The sequence below is a fragment of the Oryzias latipes genome, chromosome 2 (assembly GCF_053564925.1).
Source record: "Oryzias latipes strain Hd-rR chromosome 2, Olatipes_Hd-rR_3.1".
NCBI classification, from domain to species: Eukaryota; Metazoa; Chordata; class Actinopteri; order Beloniformes; family Adrianichthyidae; genus Oryzias; species Oryzias latipes.
This window is the reverse complement of record NC_136238.1, coordinates 27914342-27933816: the sequence shown is the minus strand read 5'-3', so window position 1 is coordinate 27933816 and position 19475 is coordinate 27914342. Positions and strand designations below refer to the sequence as shown.

Here is a 19475-nt window from a genome sequence, read left to right as displayed (position 1 = left end):
AAATTAAACAGTTTAGTTCAACATTAGATATTTCTGCTCAGCAGATGGTGAACATTAGTCCAATAAAAACAGGAAAAACAGTTGATTTTTAGATGTGACATTTTTCACAGACATTAAACAGAAAAATGCTTCAGTTTCCATCTAGTCTAAAAGTTTAAACATTTATTCTCCTTAAGTCATTTTATGTTCACGTCTTTGAATAAATATGTGTTTCACAGTGAATGCAGTACTTTGTATTTAAAGTTACATGCAAACTTGGAACCAAAAGTGTAGAACATCAATTAATTTACCCTTGAACTTACCCGGGTAACTTCATATACTCTGCTTTTTCGAACAGAGTCCATCTTTGGAACCAGCAGAGAACCAACAAACAGCAGAAACCCACACTGTGGGAAAGACTCCACACTTTTGACTGATGTTCACGTCCACTTTATTATTCACAGTAAAGATTGGAACAGAACACTGAGAACCAAAAAGAACAGAGGAACAGTTCTAATGTTTACTAGAAAACATGAATCACAAGAACACCAGACACAAACACCAGTCTGGTTCTTTATCCGAATCTTCCTGAATACATTTTAAGAAAACCTTTTCCTCACTAAATGGTAGGGATGCGGTTCTACTAAGACTGTGGATCGTTCCTTAGGTGGCGATCCGATTCAATTCATGAATCAAGCTCAACGGCTCACAGATCGAACCACGATTCTTGCTTTTTAATAGAATATGTTTGTACAGTTACTATAGGTATGTATTTTTACAGAATGTATGAAAAAGTTTAAATTATATGTATTAAATCAGCCTCATTTAGAACCAAAGATCAAAATAAACAAAATTGATACAAACACAAAGATTTATATAGAAAGAAAGAAATGGGGTTTGTTACTTCAAACAAGTTTCCATCAACATTCTGGTTACGTTCAGCAGTAACATAAACAACAAAAACATATACATATTTGTTATCGGGTTGCACGGTGGTGCAGTGGTTAGCACTCTTGCCTCAAAGCAAGAGGGCCCTCGGTTCCAGTCCTGGTTGGAGGATCTGAAAACAGTAGAGTTTGCATGTTTGCTCCTGTGCATGTCTGAGTTTCCTCTGGGGACTCCAGCTTCCATCCAAAAATGCTTCATAGATTGATTGGTTGGTCTAAATTGTCCCTAGATGTGAATGTGAGAGTGCATGGGCCCTGTGACAGACTGGATGCAGGATGTCCCCTGCCTTCATGAACAAACAGCTTAGAAGAGGATTCACATGAAAATGTTCTCCACAGTTTTTCCATCCTAAATGTTCTGCAACACTTTATGTTTTAAAACATTGCATATTGAAGCCGCTTTTCTGCGCTGCAGAATTTGCTGATTCATGGTGATTCCATTAGTTAGTGGATTTAAAAGAAAATCTTTTTCACTCAATGGTTACTAGCTCACATGCCTTGACAAATTAAAAACTGAAGTCCCTTCTTTTAGTCTAAAACAATAATGAAATTATGACAAAAAATCAAAGATGTTTACAAAACATTTTCATAATAATGTACACACTTTGACAACATAAACATTGTCTTATCAGAAAATACAACAATGGTCAACTAAATAAGTTTTGTCTAAAATAATAAAAAACAATGGCAGGACAAAATGTAGTTAATGCCTCCTTTGAACTGAATTACTACATCAATGCTCTGTGTCATTGAGGCCACCAGATTGGGGGGGCGCACATGTAATGAAAGCTCAGGTTGATTTAACAGCAGACTTCAAGTCGTCTTTATCATTAGGCCTGGTGTTTCATCTTCCTCTTGTTAACAGATCATAGATTTATTTATTGGATTCAGCTCAGGGAACTTTACTGGTTGATCAAACAGTAACATCATAGTCATTAAAAAAGATTTAGGCAATTTTGGCAATGTGGGAAGGTGCCAAATACAATCAGTCCACCAGTCTGACTGAGATAATTTACCCCTCCAATACCAAAGCAGTCGCTGGCAGGAAGCACACAACACACTTTGTAACCCTTGTGCTATCTTAGATGACCCCACCCTTACATTGACGTGTTCTCCCTACCATGACAAAGGTGGATAAAGGTGGAAAGATTTCATGTAATCCATGGACACCAGTGAAGATCACAAATCATTGAAAAAAAAAAACGGTTCAGTGCACTGTCTAGTGGGTCTAGATGACCCAACTTCCAATGGTAAAATGCCTAAGATAGCACAAGGGTTAAACATGATCACTAATGTTTTTAATATAAACATTTGTTAGAATGTTCTTTTTTTCCTGGACAAAGAACATTGTTTTATACAATAAATTCACTAAATTAAACTAAGGCTTGAAATATTCCAACATTTTCCTTTTTTGTATATAAAAAAATAAAGTTCTTTCTTTTAAAAACGAAAAAAAAAAAACGACCAGATGGCATTTACACAATATTTTCCCATATACTGTACAAGTTTTCTGCTCTAAGTTTTTCTGTTTTCGAAGTTGAGATTTTTCTGTAAAGCCTTTATAAAAAAAAAATGTTTTCGTTACAAAAGAAAAGCTTCTCACCTGTGTGTGTTCTAATGTATTTTACTAAATTACATTTATGACTGAGCCATTTATCAGCCATAAAAACTATCTCTCTCCTGTATGAGTTTTCATGTGTGATTTTAGAATAGATTTTCGACTAAAACTGGCATCACATTTATTGCAAGGGAAAGGCTTTTCTCCTGTGTGAGTTCTCATGTGTATTTTGAGTTTTGATTTTTCACTAAAACTTTTATCACATTCTTTACAAGAAAAAGGCTTTTCTCCTGTGTGAGTTCTCGTGTGTGATTTGAGACTAGATAATTGATTAAAACTTTTTTTACATTCTTTACAAGAAAAAGGCTTCTCTCCTGTGTGAATTCTCATGTGTATTTTGAGTTTTGATTTTTGACTAAAACTTTTTTTACATTCTGTACAAGAAAAAGGCTTTTCTCCTGTGTGAGTTCTCATGTGTGAGTTGAGATGAGATATTTGACTAAAACTTTTTTTACATTCTTTACAAGAAAAAGGCTTTTCTCCTGTGTGAGTTCTCATGTGTATTTTGAGTATTGATTTTTGACTAAAACTTTTTTTACATTCTTTACAAGAAAAAGGCTTTTCTCCGGTGTGAGTTGTCATGTGTGTTTTGAGATGAGATATTTGATAAAAACTTGAATCACATTCTTTACACATAAAGGGCTTTTCGCCTGTGTGAGTTGTCCTGTGTTTTTTGATATTAGATTTATAACTGAAACTTTTTTCACAGTTTTTACAAGAAAATGTTTTCTTTCCTGTTTGAGTTCTTAAGTGAAATTTCAACTGAGGCTGCCCACTAAACTTTTTACCACATTTTTTAGATGCACAATATCTTTTATCAGACCCAGGTTGGACATGACTTCTGTCTCTTCCCTTCCTCTGATCTCTGTTCTGTGGGTCTGTCTCTTCATCTGTAGTTGATGTTGATTCTTCATGTTGGTTTCCTTCTTCATCCTGACTATCAGTTACATTAAAGCTCTGCTGATTGTTTAGATCTGCCTCACTGTTCTCATCTTCCTCATAAGTAGGAATCTCCATCAAGGTATCAGTCTCCTGCTTCAGATCAAGCTGCTCTTCATCCTGACTGATGCAAAGTTCCCCTGGTTCCTCTTTAATCTGTGAAGGTTCCAGTTCTTCCTGTTCCACTCTGAAGTTCCTCTGCTGGATGCAGAGATCTTCCTCTTTATTCATCCAACATTGGGGGAGGACTGCAAGGACACAAGAACAGGTCCTTTTATATACTATGGTGACTTTATTTATTCTTAAGTATCAATACAAATGATTGCAGTATCATTCAGCATATGCACATTAAAAAACTTTTAATAAAAAAAGGGTTTTGTTTTCTTTAACACAACAGTATAAAACTGTGCTGAAAAAGGCCCCCCTACACCTCCGCCCTATGAGGAGAGCTGTTTCAGTCAATAAATAGCCTGAACCAATTAAAGATAGAATATAGTTTTTCTTTGTTTTTTTTTAAGGAAATGAAATTACAGATAAGTAATTCATAAATGGTACAAACAGGTCTTCAATGTTATATAACTGTATACCCAAATTAAATCATTCTGAGATAAATAGGACAGATTTACTAGAAAGGGGACGGAGGGATTAACAGAAAACGTACTTTTAACCTCATTCTGTCTCCAATTATTTTGATATGAAATTACAAAAAGGAAAACAGTTTGAAAACAAATAGAATGTTTTAGATTCTTGTCATTATTGACAGTAAACATGCAGGTATCTATAGTAAATGTTTGACAGTCTCTGAGGCTTCTTTCAGCACACCAGCTGTGTTATGTTAGGAATATGCTGCTAATAAAGTTACATTCACATGTCTGTTATTGTATTCATTTTATTTAGAAATCACCTCCAGGACCGAGGTCAGGGGCCCCATCAATCGGGATCAGAAACTTGCCTGTGGTGGTGTTGGTGGGTGTGTTTATGTGTGCGTGTTACCCTGGAGGTGCTGCTGGCAGCGCAGACGATAAAAATGTGTCAAAAATGGACAGAAACAATTTGACAAAAATGGCTCAATTTAAATTAGCCATTTTATTATTAAATATATTTCATTTTGCTTTGAAAACCTGTTCATTGTTTTAAAACAGAATTTTAAATGTTAATATTAATCATGTTGAATATTATTATAATTGTATCTCTTTTTTTCAGAAACTGATTTCTAAATCAATATTTTCCAAAGTAGCTTTTTTTATGTTGCTGTTTTTCAGAATGACTTATTTACTTCATGAAGAGTTTTTTCAGCAGAATGAGTCTTTCTGTCAATCAGTGAAAGTGGGTGGGATCTAAACATTGGCTGATCCCTGGAAATCGACTTGTGTTCCTAGATACCCGCTCTGTGGTGTTCCAGTCAGAGAGATGACATATTTCTGTTGTGAAACCGGAGGAGCTTTGTAGAATCCAAGCGCGGACACAAAAATGGAGTGGCGAACTAGGTTTTATTATATGGCAGAGGGGATGAATGGAATGGAGGGGAGGAGAACAGGCCAGCAGGTGAGCCCACGGAACCACATCAATTTCAGCGATATCTGCATAGCTTTGCTGACATTAGAGGATCACATAGAGACAAACAATCTGTCTGCTGCAGAAGATGCAAACATGGACGACTCTGTTTTTCTAGTTTGAGGGTTCATGTGTCAAATTAACGCAGAACCGACCCTAAAACAGCCCAAAGCCATTTTTACCTGCAACACCGCCAGTTCTGGTAACACTGTGGATGTGTTGAGGTGCATACTTCCCCCTAGTGTTGAGGGTGTGCGTTGCTTTGTCATGTTTGCTGAAGCGACTTTGATCAATGTAGTTAAGGTGCTGCTGCTTATGTCTGAGTAAAGGAGTAGCCAATCACAAAAGTGTCTCTGCCTTGTCTGGTTTGCAATCATTGGTCTTGTTGTTACACTTCAGTTACAGGGACACGGTGATTGGTCAAAATGCATCTTGGGTATGCGTGATGCATGACAAGATATTGCTCACAGCCAGTCCGGTAGCAGCCAGCCTAATCTTATGATATTTTTTCTGATTTTCATCGAGACAATAATAGATCGATCATTCTTTTATTTTTACCCCTATTGAATGCTCACAGAGACACGGAAGTAGCGGCAGAAAGCAGCTTTTGCAGCAAGATGGACGGAGAGAATACCAGGATGTGAATGAACGTGATTACCGATTCTTTTGTGCTTTTTAAAATAAGTAAATCTGATCTCTAAACATCCTCCTTGTCTTGAATGCAGTGTAATGAGACACACACATAAATGTGAAGGTATCTACTGTAAATCCAACTACTACTCACATCTGTGTCTATGAATAACAGGAAAAATGATCCAGTAGTAGTTAGCATGTAGCCCAATAGCCTTCAAATGTTAAGCGACTGCTAAAGAGTATGTTAATAAAAGACAAGCCCTGAATATTATTATTCCTATTCGACCCCAAACTACAATATCAGCTGGCTGTCTCTGTCTACTGGCCGGCCAGCGGCCCGAACGCCATTGCTTTTACAGTCCAGTTTTAGTGTACTTAAATGGTAAGTACCAAGTAATATTCAAGTGAACATACCCAGTATTTAGTACTGAAATTACCATGTAGTTGAGTAGAAATAGGGCTGACTTTCTTTTACAGTCCAGTTTCAGTGTACTTAAAAAGGGGTAGTTTCTGTGGTAAATTTATGGTAAATACCATGAAACATGTGAGTGCAGACTTAAATTGTCCTCTTTTCTCATCTACTTCTACCCTTCCTCTCTTCTCTATTTTTGATCATCATTTATCATTTAGTTCTCCATGCCTCTGTTTGGTGCAGTGCGATTCATGTACTGTCCCTCTTTTCCTCTTCCCTCCTGGGGAGTGGGAGTGCTTCCAGACTCCAGTTGGCTCATCCGTGCTCCAGTTCCTGACCGTCTACCTCGCCTTTGCTCCTGTTCCTACACCTGGCTGTGGATCCTGCCTCTGATGAGTACTGGCTCATCTCTGGCTCGTCTCTGCTCTGTACCTGACCGAGTACCTCGCCTCTGCTCCTGCTCCTACACCTGGCTGTAATAATAATAATGGATTGGATTTATCTGCGCTTTTCAGGACACTCAAAGCGCTTACATTGTGTCCATTATTCATTCACTCCTCATTCATACTTGGTGATGGTAACTACGGTTGTAGCCACAGCTGCCCTGGGGCAGACTGACAGAGGCATGGCTGCCAGTTCCTGTCTACGGCCCCTCTGACCATCACCGGGATCATTCTCGCACATAAACACACCAGTGGAGCCACAATGGAGGCAAGGAGGGTGAAGTGTCTTGCCCAAGGACACAACGATATTTTGGCTGGTGGGAGCGGGGATCGAACCGCCAACCCTTCAATCATTGGACGACCCGCTCAACCACCTCAGCCACTGGTTCCTGTCTCCGGCTCGACTCGCGCCTTTGACTGTCCCCCCCAAACACGGCTGGATGAAGCTCGTCTGCTGGACTTTATCTATGTAGTTGTTGTGTTAGATAATTTAATTATTCTCTAAGAGTTCTGGTAAATCGCCTGTCCTTCCTGGGGGAGAATCCCTCCTTCATGTGGGCACCCCTGAGGTTTCTTCGTTTTTTCCGGAATCTGTTTTTTTAGGAGTTTTTCCTTACCGCGAAGGGGGTCTAAGGGCAGGGATGCCAGTATAGCTTAGTCAGTTTGTTAGTTCATTTTAGTATTTTCCTATTGAAGTACCATGTAAGTACCCAGTAAATTCCATAAAAAGAACCATGTAAGTACCCTGAAAGTACCCAGTAGTTACACAATAAGTACCACTTAAATACCACTTAAGTACACTGTAAGTACTCTAAAAGAAAGCGTTACCAATTATAATCGGTTAACAGAAATGCTTTTTCATTTTCACAATGTAACTGAATCAAATGACTCAAAATTAAAATTAAAATAAAAATCAATCGTTCAAAATACATTTTCTTTTTCTACATTAAAACCGCTTATTCTGTGTCATAATTAAAACCAAAATGCAAAGAGGGGATTTTCGTTTTCACATCCACTCTGCGAATAGTGTTTCAAAACTCAATTCCAGTTTGCATTTCCAGGAGGGATGTGGGGTGATGATGTCAGTGGGTGTTAGCCCAACCAGCAAACGGCAAAAGTTTAGCATGGTGAAATCTGCTAGAGCTGTTCATGGGGCTATAGCTGTCCTGGAACAGCAAAATCAGCGTGAAGTTGCAGGAGAAGATCTTCTAAATGTGCTTTTATTACTGTTCTGATTATTATTAAGGGCCTGCTCGCTCATAATTTTTAAATTTGTGCGGCCAGTGCTTCTTTCTTGGCTGGAAGAAGGTTTAGCATTAAGCTAATACGTGCTAAAAACATTAGTCGTGGAGGAACACATCTTGTTCGTTTAGATTCCAATTCAAAAATGCTGACAATGAGTCTCTGTCCCAATATTTATGGACCTGACTTGCATTATGGGACAAGTCTGATGCATGATGGGATACATAGCATGTAGCCCTCAGATAAATAGCTCTTTTCAATCAGGCTTTTTACAGCAATTATTAGGTTAGATTAAAAATAGATTTATGAAATGACTTAATAGTTAATGATTCATTAATCACACAAAGAATTCATCTCATGACAGTTCTGAAAACGCTGTCATAATTTAATTTTTGGGAAATTTTTAAAAGCTACATTTAATAAATGATTGTCTTAACAGCCAGAAAAAAATTAAATAAAAAGTATTTTGTTAAACAGTCAAGAGGAACTTTGTGGCTCTCTTTGGGTTTTGGTCTGGAAGAAACTGGATCAAATGGTTCTTTATGTGTTAAAGGTTCCAGACTCTTGATTTCCACTGAAGCTATGAGTATGAAATGTCATTCCACAGACAAAGCATCAACAAAATGATCCTGATGCTGCTGAGGTTCTTATGGAAGTGAAGCAAATCTCAGCAGAGATGCAGTTTTTCTAAACTGAAATCACTGACATTAAACAGCCTGAACATTCATGGAGCTGAACTGGACACAGAAAAACCTCCCTGTTGTGTTTCCACCCACCAATGAGGAGCAGTTTGATGAAGATGAAGCTGCACTGGAGGAAGAATCAGTCCAGAAAAGATGGAGAACCATTCTGACACTAAGCAGTTTTTCACTGATGTGTTCAGGTTTGAATCTTTTCTGTCTGCAGATCCATGAGCAGGACCTTGTCTTTGGGTTTTAGCTTGAAATGTAGTTTTGGAAATAGAATCTGTCTGAATGTCTGGAATTGGAGACATGGAGACATCAAAGAGGTTCAGATGGGATTTTGGGTTTGACAGAGAAATCTGCTGAAAAGAACTGAACTACAAACTTAGAACCACAGACGACAAAACAGATTGTACTTTTTTATCTGCCAACAATTTTCTCTTTGATCTGTTAAGGTTTCCTGTTTGTCGTTAGCTGGAGGGACTAACTAAGATCATATGATTTGAAGAATGTTGTCGGCTGCACTGACCAACAATGTCTTCTGTCTTTTCAACTGGAAGGGACAGAAGAGACTCTTCCAGGACACGCTGTTGATGGACTGCATGTTTGGAGAGCTTGAAGCTCAAGATAGAACCGTTGTTGAAGTGAACATACCGATAGTGTGGAGATGAAGATCAGAGTCACACTGACCTGCTGACATGTGAGAGCTGTCCACACTTTGGACATGACTTCTGTCCCTCCTCTTCCTCTGATCTCTGTTCTGTGGGTCTGTCTCTTCATCTGTAGTTGATGTTGATTCTTCATTTTGGTTTTCTTCTTCATCCTGACTATCAGTTACATTAAAGCTCTGCAGTTCCTCTTTAATCTGTGGAGGTTCTGTTTCCTCCTGTTCCTCTTTAATCTGTGGAGGTTCTGGTTCCTCCTGTTCCTCTTGAATCTGTGGAGGTTCTGGTTCCTCCTGTTCCACTCTAAAGTTCCTCTGCTGGTTGCATTGATCTGCCTCTTCAGTCATCCAATGCTGGGGGAGGACTGCAGGGACACAAACACAACAAGGAGCATTTTATACGTTTTCAGGACTTTTGGGTTTTGTCAAGCTTCAATAAACTCTGTGATCATTGGAATATGAATATGTCTGAGGAGTCTGGAGGACAACAAGAGACTAATGGAAGCAATAAATATAGATGCCATTATATTATTTAATAAACGTGTCATTAATTTAAAATTTAAAAAAAATAATCAAAATTGTCATTATTTAATCAAAATTCAATGCTAAGTGATTTACACAGGTTCCATTTCTAAGTTCTTCTAATCTTCTACATTCTATTCTATTTCTCCATCTGACATTGACACAGTTTAAAGGTGAACTTTGTTTCAGGGTGATGGTTGAACTCCCGCCTTTTTTCTGCCTTGTGCAAACAGATGGGAAGAGAACTTGAAACTTTGTTCTTCCAGTTTGTTCTTCTGGTTCTAGAGAAGGAAAGTGATGATTCCACTGGTGACAGAAACAAACACACAGTAGTGTCTGATAAAAAAACATCAATGAACACTCATGGATCATGTGTGACACATGTTACTGGCATCTGCATTTATGGCGCACAGCCGGGACTTGAACACACCGGGGTGTGGTTCCACCAGCACAAGCAGCTGCTCCAGATGTGTACATTGGAATGTGTACACAAGTGGCTTCTGGACAATTTTGGAAAGATGTACACAAAAATACACAACTGGACAGACTGGACCCTCCAGCAGACAGGCTGTAGGTCAGAGGTGGGCACTGAGGTCTGCATTCCTGCATGTTTTCCAGCATACCCTGCTCTGGCATGTTCTAATTGGCTGGACACACCTGAACCAGGTAATCAGCCATGAGTAGGGCAAGACTATCTGGAAATCATGCAGACACACCGGCCCTCGAGGCCTGTAATTGCCCACCCCTGCTGTAGGTAATAACCAAGTCCAAAGTGTGTCCTCTGTTGTGAGCAGCTGTGGGACATTTTTGAAATCTGTGGAAAACTCACAATCATGACATCATCAATGTTTTCCACAGCTATCACTATCAATTGGGTAGACAAAAAAAAATTGAAAATAAATATAACTTAAAAAAATAATCCATAAAAATAAGGGTCCATTACAAAAGTTGAAATAGATCAAATAAATTACACAATGTCTGGGCATTCTTATGATTCATGTAATGTAAAGATTTAGAGAATAGGTTGAGACGGTTGAGTAATCCATTAATGTGAGATTTCACCCAATAAAATGCTTTGAAATTACAATCAGTGCATTAATCAGAAAGTCCAGATTTTTGTGAATAAATTGTAATCGAATTTTAATTGTATTCCAATTTAAAGGGCTAATGATGATATTTTTGTATTTGAGCCAATTGTGAAAAGAAGACCAAAACTCTTTTACATGAAAACATTCCAAGAAAAGATGTTCCACAGTTTCTACATAATTTCCACAAAAGACAAAAAGATCACTATCCCAGTTAAAGAGAGAATGTAAAAATGATTGGAAGGGTAAATATCATTTAACGGGAGTGCCCCAAAAATAGCACTGCTCATATAGCAAATCAATATATTGTGGCGATCTGGGGTTTAGCCCCGCCTTCAGCTTTTAAGACTCATGGGAAGTGGGGAATCTGGGGTGTGTTCAATTGCTCACCAGAAGTGAGGGAGCTGTGAGCAGAAGTGAGTTTAATGCTGTTTGGATGTTGGTGGGCGTGTTCAAAATTAACAGACATAACAGACTGCCAACATATGTGAGTGTCGTTTTCGACAAACTGGGGTTGTGCTTAGCATGGGGCACGGGGAGCAGATTCGGACATGTCAAGTGGAGCCGCTACTAAGTAAGAGGATATTTAATTTAGACTTGGGCACAACGGTACTTACCTGGATAGTAAAGGGTGGTGATTCAGTGCTTGCTATTTAGTAATTAATGCACTTCAGTTCTGCTGTCATGAAATATATGGCAGAGGATGGAACGGCCTGAAACTTGTGAATTGGTGTTCCCGCCTTTGAGAAAGAGGTGCGTGTGTGTGAGGAGGAGAAGGGGAGGGGTAGTGGGTGCAGGTTGCGAGGTGAAACGGCACACGGAGACCATTGTGGAACACCCGGATCAGCGGGTGGCTTAAATTACTCAGCTCATTCTAATAATGTCATTCTTCACTAACTATAGCAGACATTTTTACTACTTGTCTGTATTTTCCATATCCATTTATTTTTACGGTTGTTTAGTTGGTGATAGTAACGTATAAATAAAGACAGCAGGTAATGCTGGCTGGAAAACAGCTGCACTTTTTCAGACCATAAATAAACAATAGATCATTTGTTTATGAAAGTATTGAGAATTTTGGAGGATTTTAATGTTGGTGTTGTAAAAAATTAGGAAAATGGCAAATATTTTGGAGTAATCCCACTGAGGAGTTCTGTAATTAAGTTTTTAATGTTTTATGAGACCTAAACATGATTTTCACAATAACAGGTTTTTAAATAATCAAATCCCTCTGATATGTTTCACAAAGACACACACACAGGACCAAAGACACACACACAGGACCAAAGACACACACACAGGACCAAAGACACACACACAGCACCAGAGACTAGGCCTGGGCGATAAATCGATTAAATGAATTAATTCGAATTTTTTGTTACGGGCGATTTCAAAAATAACTAAATCGAGTTTTTATGTGGCGCATTTTTGGCTCCCCAGAGCTTCCGTAGCATTAGTTTCACACGGCGGTATGGCACATGACAATCGACACACGAAGCAGCAAGCGACAGCATGGCTACCGGCGAGAGTTGGAAGTTTGTTCCCAAGAAAGGAATCAAATCATCTGTTGATGGAACTGGTCTGGGTTTACTGCCACAGATGTGGAGGAAGAGACCCCCCCCCCCCCACGCTGCCTAATTCCCATCGGAGTCAAAGGCTCGCACGCGCCCAGTCCTCTTACACACGCACGCGCCCTGACACACACACATACTCATACTACAACGCCTGTATAATTGGTTCATTAGTTAGATAGTTGGTTGTTACTGTTATTTGTTAATAAAAAACACTGCGTTGTAATTATTACTTGTACCGATATATTCATTTGAGACGCGGCCGCTGTAGGATTTTGTTTTTGGAGGAGTCGGCCGCGGGGGGGACTCCTGCTGCTTCATCATCTTTTCCGTGGAGAAGACGGGGTTTATTAATTTCTTTAAAGCCTTAGACCCCAGATATGAGCTGTATTGTTAATTTTTTATTTTTAGGCCATATCGCCCAGCCCTACCAGAGACACACACACATGACCAAAGACACACACAGGACATCACACACAGGACCAAATACACAGACACAGGACCAAAGACACAAACAGGACCAATGACACAGACATAGGACCGAAGACACACACACAGAACCAAAGACACAGGACCAAACACACACACACAGAACCAAAGACACAGGACCAAACACACACACAGGACCAAAGACACACACAGGACCAAAGACACATGACCAAACACACATACAGGACCAAAGATACAGGACCAAACACACACACAGGACCAAAGACACAGGACCAAACACACAGACACAGGACCAAACACACACACACAGGACCAAATACACAGGACCAAACACACACACACAGGACCAAAGACACAGTACCAAACACACACACAGGACCAAAGACACACAGAGGACCAAAGACACAGGACAAAAGACACACACAGGACCAAAGACACACACAGGACCAAAGACACAGGACCAAACACACAGACACAGGACCAAACACACACACACAGGACCAAAGACACACACAGGACCAAAGACACAGGACCAAAGACACACACAGGACCAAAGACACACACATGACCAAAGACACACACGGGACCAAAGACACACACATGACCAAAGACACACACAGGACCAAAGACACACACAGGACCAAAGACACACAAAGAACCAAAGACACACACAGGACCAATGACACACACAGGACCAAAGACACACACAGGACCAAAGACACACACAGGACCAAAGACACACACATGACCAAAGACACACACAGGACCAAAGACACACACATGACCAAAGACACACAAAGGACCAAAGACACACACAGGACCAAAGACACACAGAGGACCAAAGACACACACAGGACCAAAGACACACAGAGGACCAAAGACACACACAAGACCAAAGACACACACAGAACTTCACAAACCAAGCAGAAATGAACTTATTGCTAAAAATGATGTCAGGAGTTCAGCTCTAAGAAAAGGACAAAAGAGCAAATAAAACGGAATAATTTGATTTATTATTTCTAATTATTAATATTCCCTGGCTTTGTTTGTTCATATTTGCTTAATTTCACAGAATGTATTTATTATTCCGGATTAATATTCCTGTTTGTTTTTATTTACATTTATGTTTAAAAGGTTAAAAGTAAGTTAAAGTTTTAAAAGTTTAAAAGTTTAGCTTTGGTCTGTTCAATAAATGTTTATTCTTGTTCGGCCCGCAACCTGAACCCCCCCCCCCATAATACAAGTCTAGAAAATTCACGCATGTTTTTGTGTGTAAAATAGGGCACACACAAGGATGTCCGCAAACTGTGTGGGTTTTTTCTTTGTTTTTGTTTTTTTTTTTGGGGGGGGGGGGGGGGGGGGGGGCGCTGGGAGGTTTTTAGTGGCGCCCTTCAAACCGCTTAGTGCCCATGAAATAGCCCTCGGTCTAAAAAAGGTTATTTAACCAGTGATGAAAGTCAGGCAAGGAAAAAATCCCTGAACTTTTCTTTCAGCGATATGGCGGGCACAGAGCGAAATTTTGGAAAAATACGTGGTCTTAGATGCATTCTGGCAGCTAGTTATTCACTTCTTTATCAAGAAACTAAGACTAATTGGAGCATCATGATTTGTCATTCAAACCCCTAGTTTGACTCTCCATTAAGGACTTGCTGGTCCTAAAAAAGAATTTGGAAAATTGCTCAACGTAACACAATCCTACAATCTACGCTTTTCCTTAAAGCTGCAAAACATACAATTACTAAAATATAGTAACATCAAAGCCCCAAATGGCAAAAAGAACACCAGTAACTATGATATTCTATGAAAATACCTCAGTTATTTATACATTATTTCTGCTTTAGAAATGACTGATGTACAACATCCACTTGCACTGTTTTCTCAAACTATAATTACATCAAAATATGGGATCTGCTTTAAACTATAATTCTATAACATAATACATCAATTCTTTAACACCAATACTAAGTAATCTGGGAAATATCAAAACAAACATACAAACTAAACTAAACATTGTAAACATTATTTTTTAAGGGAGTGCGGGTCCAAACCATCAAATACTTATAATTAATGTTAACTATACTGAACTAAATCATGGTAATTAGGAAATACAAATAAATTAGATAGAGAAATGTATTCAAAATAAAAACTGAAACTCAAAACTAAAATTGAAATTATTTCAAAATGTGGTTTTGAGATTATTTTACACAAAAAAGTATTTGACCTACACTACCTTAAAAATCTTTTTTTTTTTTTCCAGCCAAGACCACTTCAATTTGTTTTTTATCGTCTTCTCACAACTGAGGTCGTGACCACGCTCAATAATGACGATGCCTGCCATTATTTTAACACAAATTTGATCGCAAACTCTTCAGATGTGTTTGTGAAAGTTTAGCGTGGGTCCGCCAGTTTTGGTCTCTAGGGAAGCAAGTCACGCTGACCACGTGGTGCAGACAGAGCCAATCAGACCCGTCGACGCATCCGAAAGCAACTAAAACGTCCCGTCATTGGTCAATTAGGCCGGGAAGACGAAAGATGGCCACGACCATAGAGGAAGCGATCTGCGGAGAAATATAGAAAATAAAGCTAAAATTAGCTGATTTCAGACCATTTTCTAATCCGGAAAGCGATTTGTCCGTAGAGATCAGGTCTTTATTTCCCGGAAAGTACGTTCGGTTTGCTCAAAAACCCGGATTTCCGGGAATTCCCGGAAGACTTTCATCACTGTTTAACATTCATTCATTCATTCATTACATTTAGTTAGATGTATAAGTTATATCTGGCCTTTTTTGAGGACAGACACTATGCTGATGTGGCCCTCAGTGAAAATGAGTTTGACACCCCTGGTGAAAAACCACCAACTAACACCGCGGTCAAGTGAGCCGACATCTGCGGAAGTGCGGTCACGCCAGCCGTCACTGACTTTTAGCATGCGCGTTTACATCATAGTTTACGGTACACACACCCAGCGAGCTGGAAAGACGGCATAAAGCGCGGACATCACCGATGTCACTGTTACCCATTATAGAAATGACATGTACTGTACTCTGAAATAAATGAGAGTTATTGCATGCCCTGTATCGTTATTTGATGTACAAATGTATTCATTTGGATTGCATGTCTGTTCATTCCATAATAAACTACCAGAAATAACGTGTTTTGTCTGAAATATAATCAATCAGACAGATTCTAAAAGTGAGATTTAACACTGACAAGAGTGTTTTGTGGGTTGTTGAGCATGACATGGAATGGAATCAAGCAGAAATGAAGAAACTCCAAGTAAAATCACATCTGGTCCTGTCAACTCTTTCTAAAGTTGCTTCATTTAAGGTGACGCAAAACTTTCACTGGATTATTGTGGGTAATGATGTTCACTAATATCATAGCAAGTTTGAAGAAAAATGACTGGAGAATATTAGAGATATTAAAGTTATAGAACAATTTTGGTCTCCTCATTTACAGACACTGTGTAATATGTAAACCTTACAAAATGCTACTTCTTTCAAAAGGTGACGCAAAACCTTCACTGGATTATAGTTGGGAATAATGTTCACTAACATCACAGTAAATTTGAAGAAATTTGACTGGAAAAAATAAGAGATTTAGACATTATAGTACACCTAAGCATCCTGCTTGTATAGTTAAAATAAAACTTGTGAACCCTTCAAAAGGGCACTTTATCAAAAGGTGACGCAAAACTTTCACTGGATTATGGTTGGTAATAATGTTCATGATCATCGCAGCAAATTTGAAGGAATATGACTGGAGGAAATTAGAGATATTAAAGTTATAGAACAATTTGGGACTCCTCATTCACAGACAGTGTGTAATCTGTAAACCTTACAAAATGCCACTTCTGTCAAAGGTGACGCAAAACTTTCACTGGAATATGGTTGGTAATGATGTTCACGATCAGATCAGCAAGTTTGATGAAAATTGACTGTAGAACAGTCATAGATATTAACATATTAGACCAATTCAGGCTTCCTCATACATAGTCATAGTATAACATTTGAACCATCCAAAATACCACTTTTTTCAAAGGTGACGCAAAAATTTCACTGGATTATGGTTGGTAATAATGTTTATGATCATCACAGCAAGTTTGAAGAAGAATGACTGCAGAATATTAGAGAAATTAAAGTTATAGTTCTCCTAAGCATCCTGCCTTTATAGTTAAAGTAAAACATTTGAACCATCCAAAATACTCCTTCATCAAAAGGTGACGCAAAAATTTCACTGGAATGTTGTTGGTATTGATGTTCATGACCATCACAGCAAATTTGAAGAAATTTGACTGTAGAAAAATACAGATATTGACATTGTATACCAATTCTGGCCTCCTCATTCATAGTCGGAGTATAACATGTTTATAAACCTCCATATTAGGTAAATACATTTTTTTGCAATAATTTTTCTTCAAACCTGCTGTGATGTTAGTGAACATCATTACTGCCATATTCCAGTGAAAGTTTTGCGTCACCTTTGACAGAAGTGGCATTTTGTAAGGTTTACAGATTACACACAGTCTGTGAATGAGGAGACCCAAATTGTTTTATAACTTTAATATCTCTAATATTCTCCAGTCATTTTTCTTCAAATTTGCTGTGATGTTAGTGAACATCATTACCAACAATAATCCAGTGAAATTTTTGCATCACCTTTTGATAAAAAGCCCTTTTGTATGGTTCACATATTACACTTTAACTACATATGACAGCCTGTATTAGACTATAATGGCAATATCTCTAATTTCCTCCAGTCATATTCCTTCAAATTTGCTGCAATGATCATGAACATTATTACCAACCATAATCCAGTGAAAGTTTTGCGTCACCTTTTGAAAGAAGTAGCATTTTGTAAGGTTTACATATTACACAGTGTCTGTAAATGAGGAGACCAAAATTGTTCTATAACTTTAATATCTCTAATATTCTCCAGTCATTTTTCTTCAAACTTGCTATGATATTAGTGAACATCATTACCAACAATAATCCAGTGAAAGTTTTGCGTCACCTTAAATGAAGCAACTTTAGAAAGAGTTGACAGGACCAGATGTGATTTTACTTGGAGTTTCTTCATTTCTGCTTGATTCCATTCCATGTCATGCTCAACAACCCACAAAACACTCTTGTCAGTGTTGAATCTCACTTTTAGAATCTGTCTGATTGATTATATTTCAGACAAAACACGTTATTTCTGGTAGTTTATTATGGAATGAACAGACATGTAATCCAAATGAATACATTTGTACATCAAATAACGATACAGGGCATGCAATAACTCTCATTTATTTCAGAGTACAGTACATGTCATTTCTATAATGGGTAACAGTGACATCGGTGATGTCCGCGCTTTATGCCGTCTTTCCAGCTCGCTGGGTGTGTGTACCGTAAACTATGATGTAAACGCGCATGCTAAAAGTCAGTGACGGCTGGCGTGACCGCACTTCCGCAGATGTCGGCTCACTTGACCGCGGTCAACTAACAGACGGGTCACCAAACAGAAAAGCATGAAGCTCAAATGGCTTCTCTGTTTCTCTGAAGGTCACATACCTATGTGGTGAAGCTGCAGCTCTGGTTTCCAGATGACATCCAGCAGTCTGCGCTGACGACAGAGCTCCTGCTCGTACTGGACGATGGTTCCTTCACAGAGTCTGCAGATTTCTTCAGCAGCAGCAGCTAGTCGCTCGGTGATCAACTCTCTCAGAGACTGAAGGGAAGACATGGTTCCTGCTCCGATCTTCAGCTCCAACTCCCACAAACACCACCGTCCTCTCAACACAATCTAACGCTGCTAGCCTGCTAACAAGCTAACGCTGCTAGCGCCTCGTGCTGTGTACTTCCGGGTCACGTGCAGACATTTGGCTGAAACAAAAACGCATAAATTGCTTCGCTGAACTGCAATATGGTTCAAGATATTTTCAGGATTTAAAAAAAAAGTTTTAATTCTGCAAATGATAAGTAAAATAAAATCATAATAGAAAAAAAAATCATTTTTGGGGAAACTTTATGAGAGCCTTTGTGACGTCATCACACTGTTCCGTTGTAGGTACCGGATGTTCTCGGGTTGCCGGATGTTCTCGGGGTCCTTCAGGGTCCTTCAAATGAGTTATATCACTAGAGGAGACATCACGTGGTTCCTCGTGGGAGGAGAGCACCGCCATCTTGGTGAGGTCAAGTTTTGAAGACCAAATCACTTTTATAACATTTAATAAAGAGCTCTGTTTTTGCTTTCAATCACTTCATTATATGAAAAACAAGAATGGCTTGAAATTGCTTAGTTTTGTTCAGAAATACAAACTTCACGAGTACCCCTAACTTAACTAGTATTAGACTACTTAGATTTTTTCTATGTTCCTTTATTTTATTTTACTTATGTTTTTATTTATTTGTGTGTTATGTTCATTGTTTCTTTTTTCCCCTCTATTCTTTATTTTCTATGTCAATATTTTATATTTGGCAATGGTGACTGATCTTCGAGGCAATATTGATTACATCGTTATTGTTCGTTGTTAACGTTAATGTCATTGTTAATGTATGATACCGCAATTGTCAATAAAGTTTTTTAAAAACTTAGTGACGTTAACTCATTGGTCATGGCAACTTACAGCCAATCAAATAGTGTGACGTCATCATTGATCGAAGGACCCCGAAGGACCCCGAGAACATCCGGCAACCCGAGAACATCCGGTACCCACACCGTTCTCAATCCAATGTTCATTTTACAAAAACGA

The 19475-nt window shown here is 38.7% G+C and overlaps 2 protein-coding genes across 2 annotated transcripts; both read right to left on the bottom strand.

The window, feature by feature from the left end:
• Nucleotides 1–406: 406 nt before the first annotated feature.
• LOC144987859 (uncharacterized) lies at nucleotides 407–3714 on the bottom strand. Its single transcript, XM_078937481.1, has one exon. It carries the CDS (start codon nucleotides 3712–3714, stop codon nucleotides 2596–2598), a length of 1119 nt encoding a protein of 372 aa, XP_078793607.1. The 3' UTR covers nucleotides 407–2595.
• Nucleotides 407–18674, bottom strand: LOC144987956 (uncharacterized). The gene is made up of 3 exons (XM_078937851.1): nucleotides 18295–18674; nucleotides 9141–9479; nucleotides 407–6555 (listed from the first exon to the last, which is right to left on the bottom strand). The coding sequence occupies exons 1-3, from the start codon at nucleotides 18464–18466 to the stop codon at nucleotides 6398–6400; spliced, it is 669 nt and encodes a 222-aa protein (XP_078793977.1). The 5' UTR covers nucleotides 18467–18674; the 3' UTR covers nucleotides 407–6397.
• Nucleotides 18675–19475: the final 801 nt, after the last annotated feature.

What these genes read in the sequence shown, in the direction of transcription:
- LOC144987859 (XM_078937481.1), bottom strand. Translation starts at nt 3,714, where the DNA reads ATGAATAAAGAGGAAGATCTCTGCATCCAGCAGAGGAACTTCAGAGTG.
- LOC144987956 (XM_078937851.1), bottom strand. Translation starts at nt 18,466, where the DNA reads ATGTCTTCCCTTCAGTCTCTGAGAGAGTTGATCACCGAGCGACTAGCT. An exon ending in GCTGCAGCTTCACCACATAG is followed by an intron (nt 9,480 to 18,294) that starts GTATGTGACCTT and finishes GTGTCCCTGCAG; the next exon opens with TCCTCCCCCAGCATTGGATG. An exon ending in CAGCTCTCACATGTCAGCAG is followed by an intron (nt 6,556 to 9,140) that starts GTCAGTGTGACT and finishes TTATTATTACAG; the next exon opens with CCAGGTGTAGGAGCAGGAGC.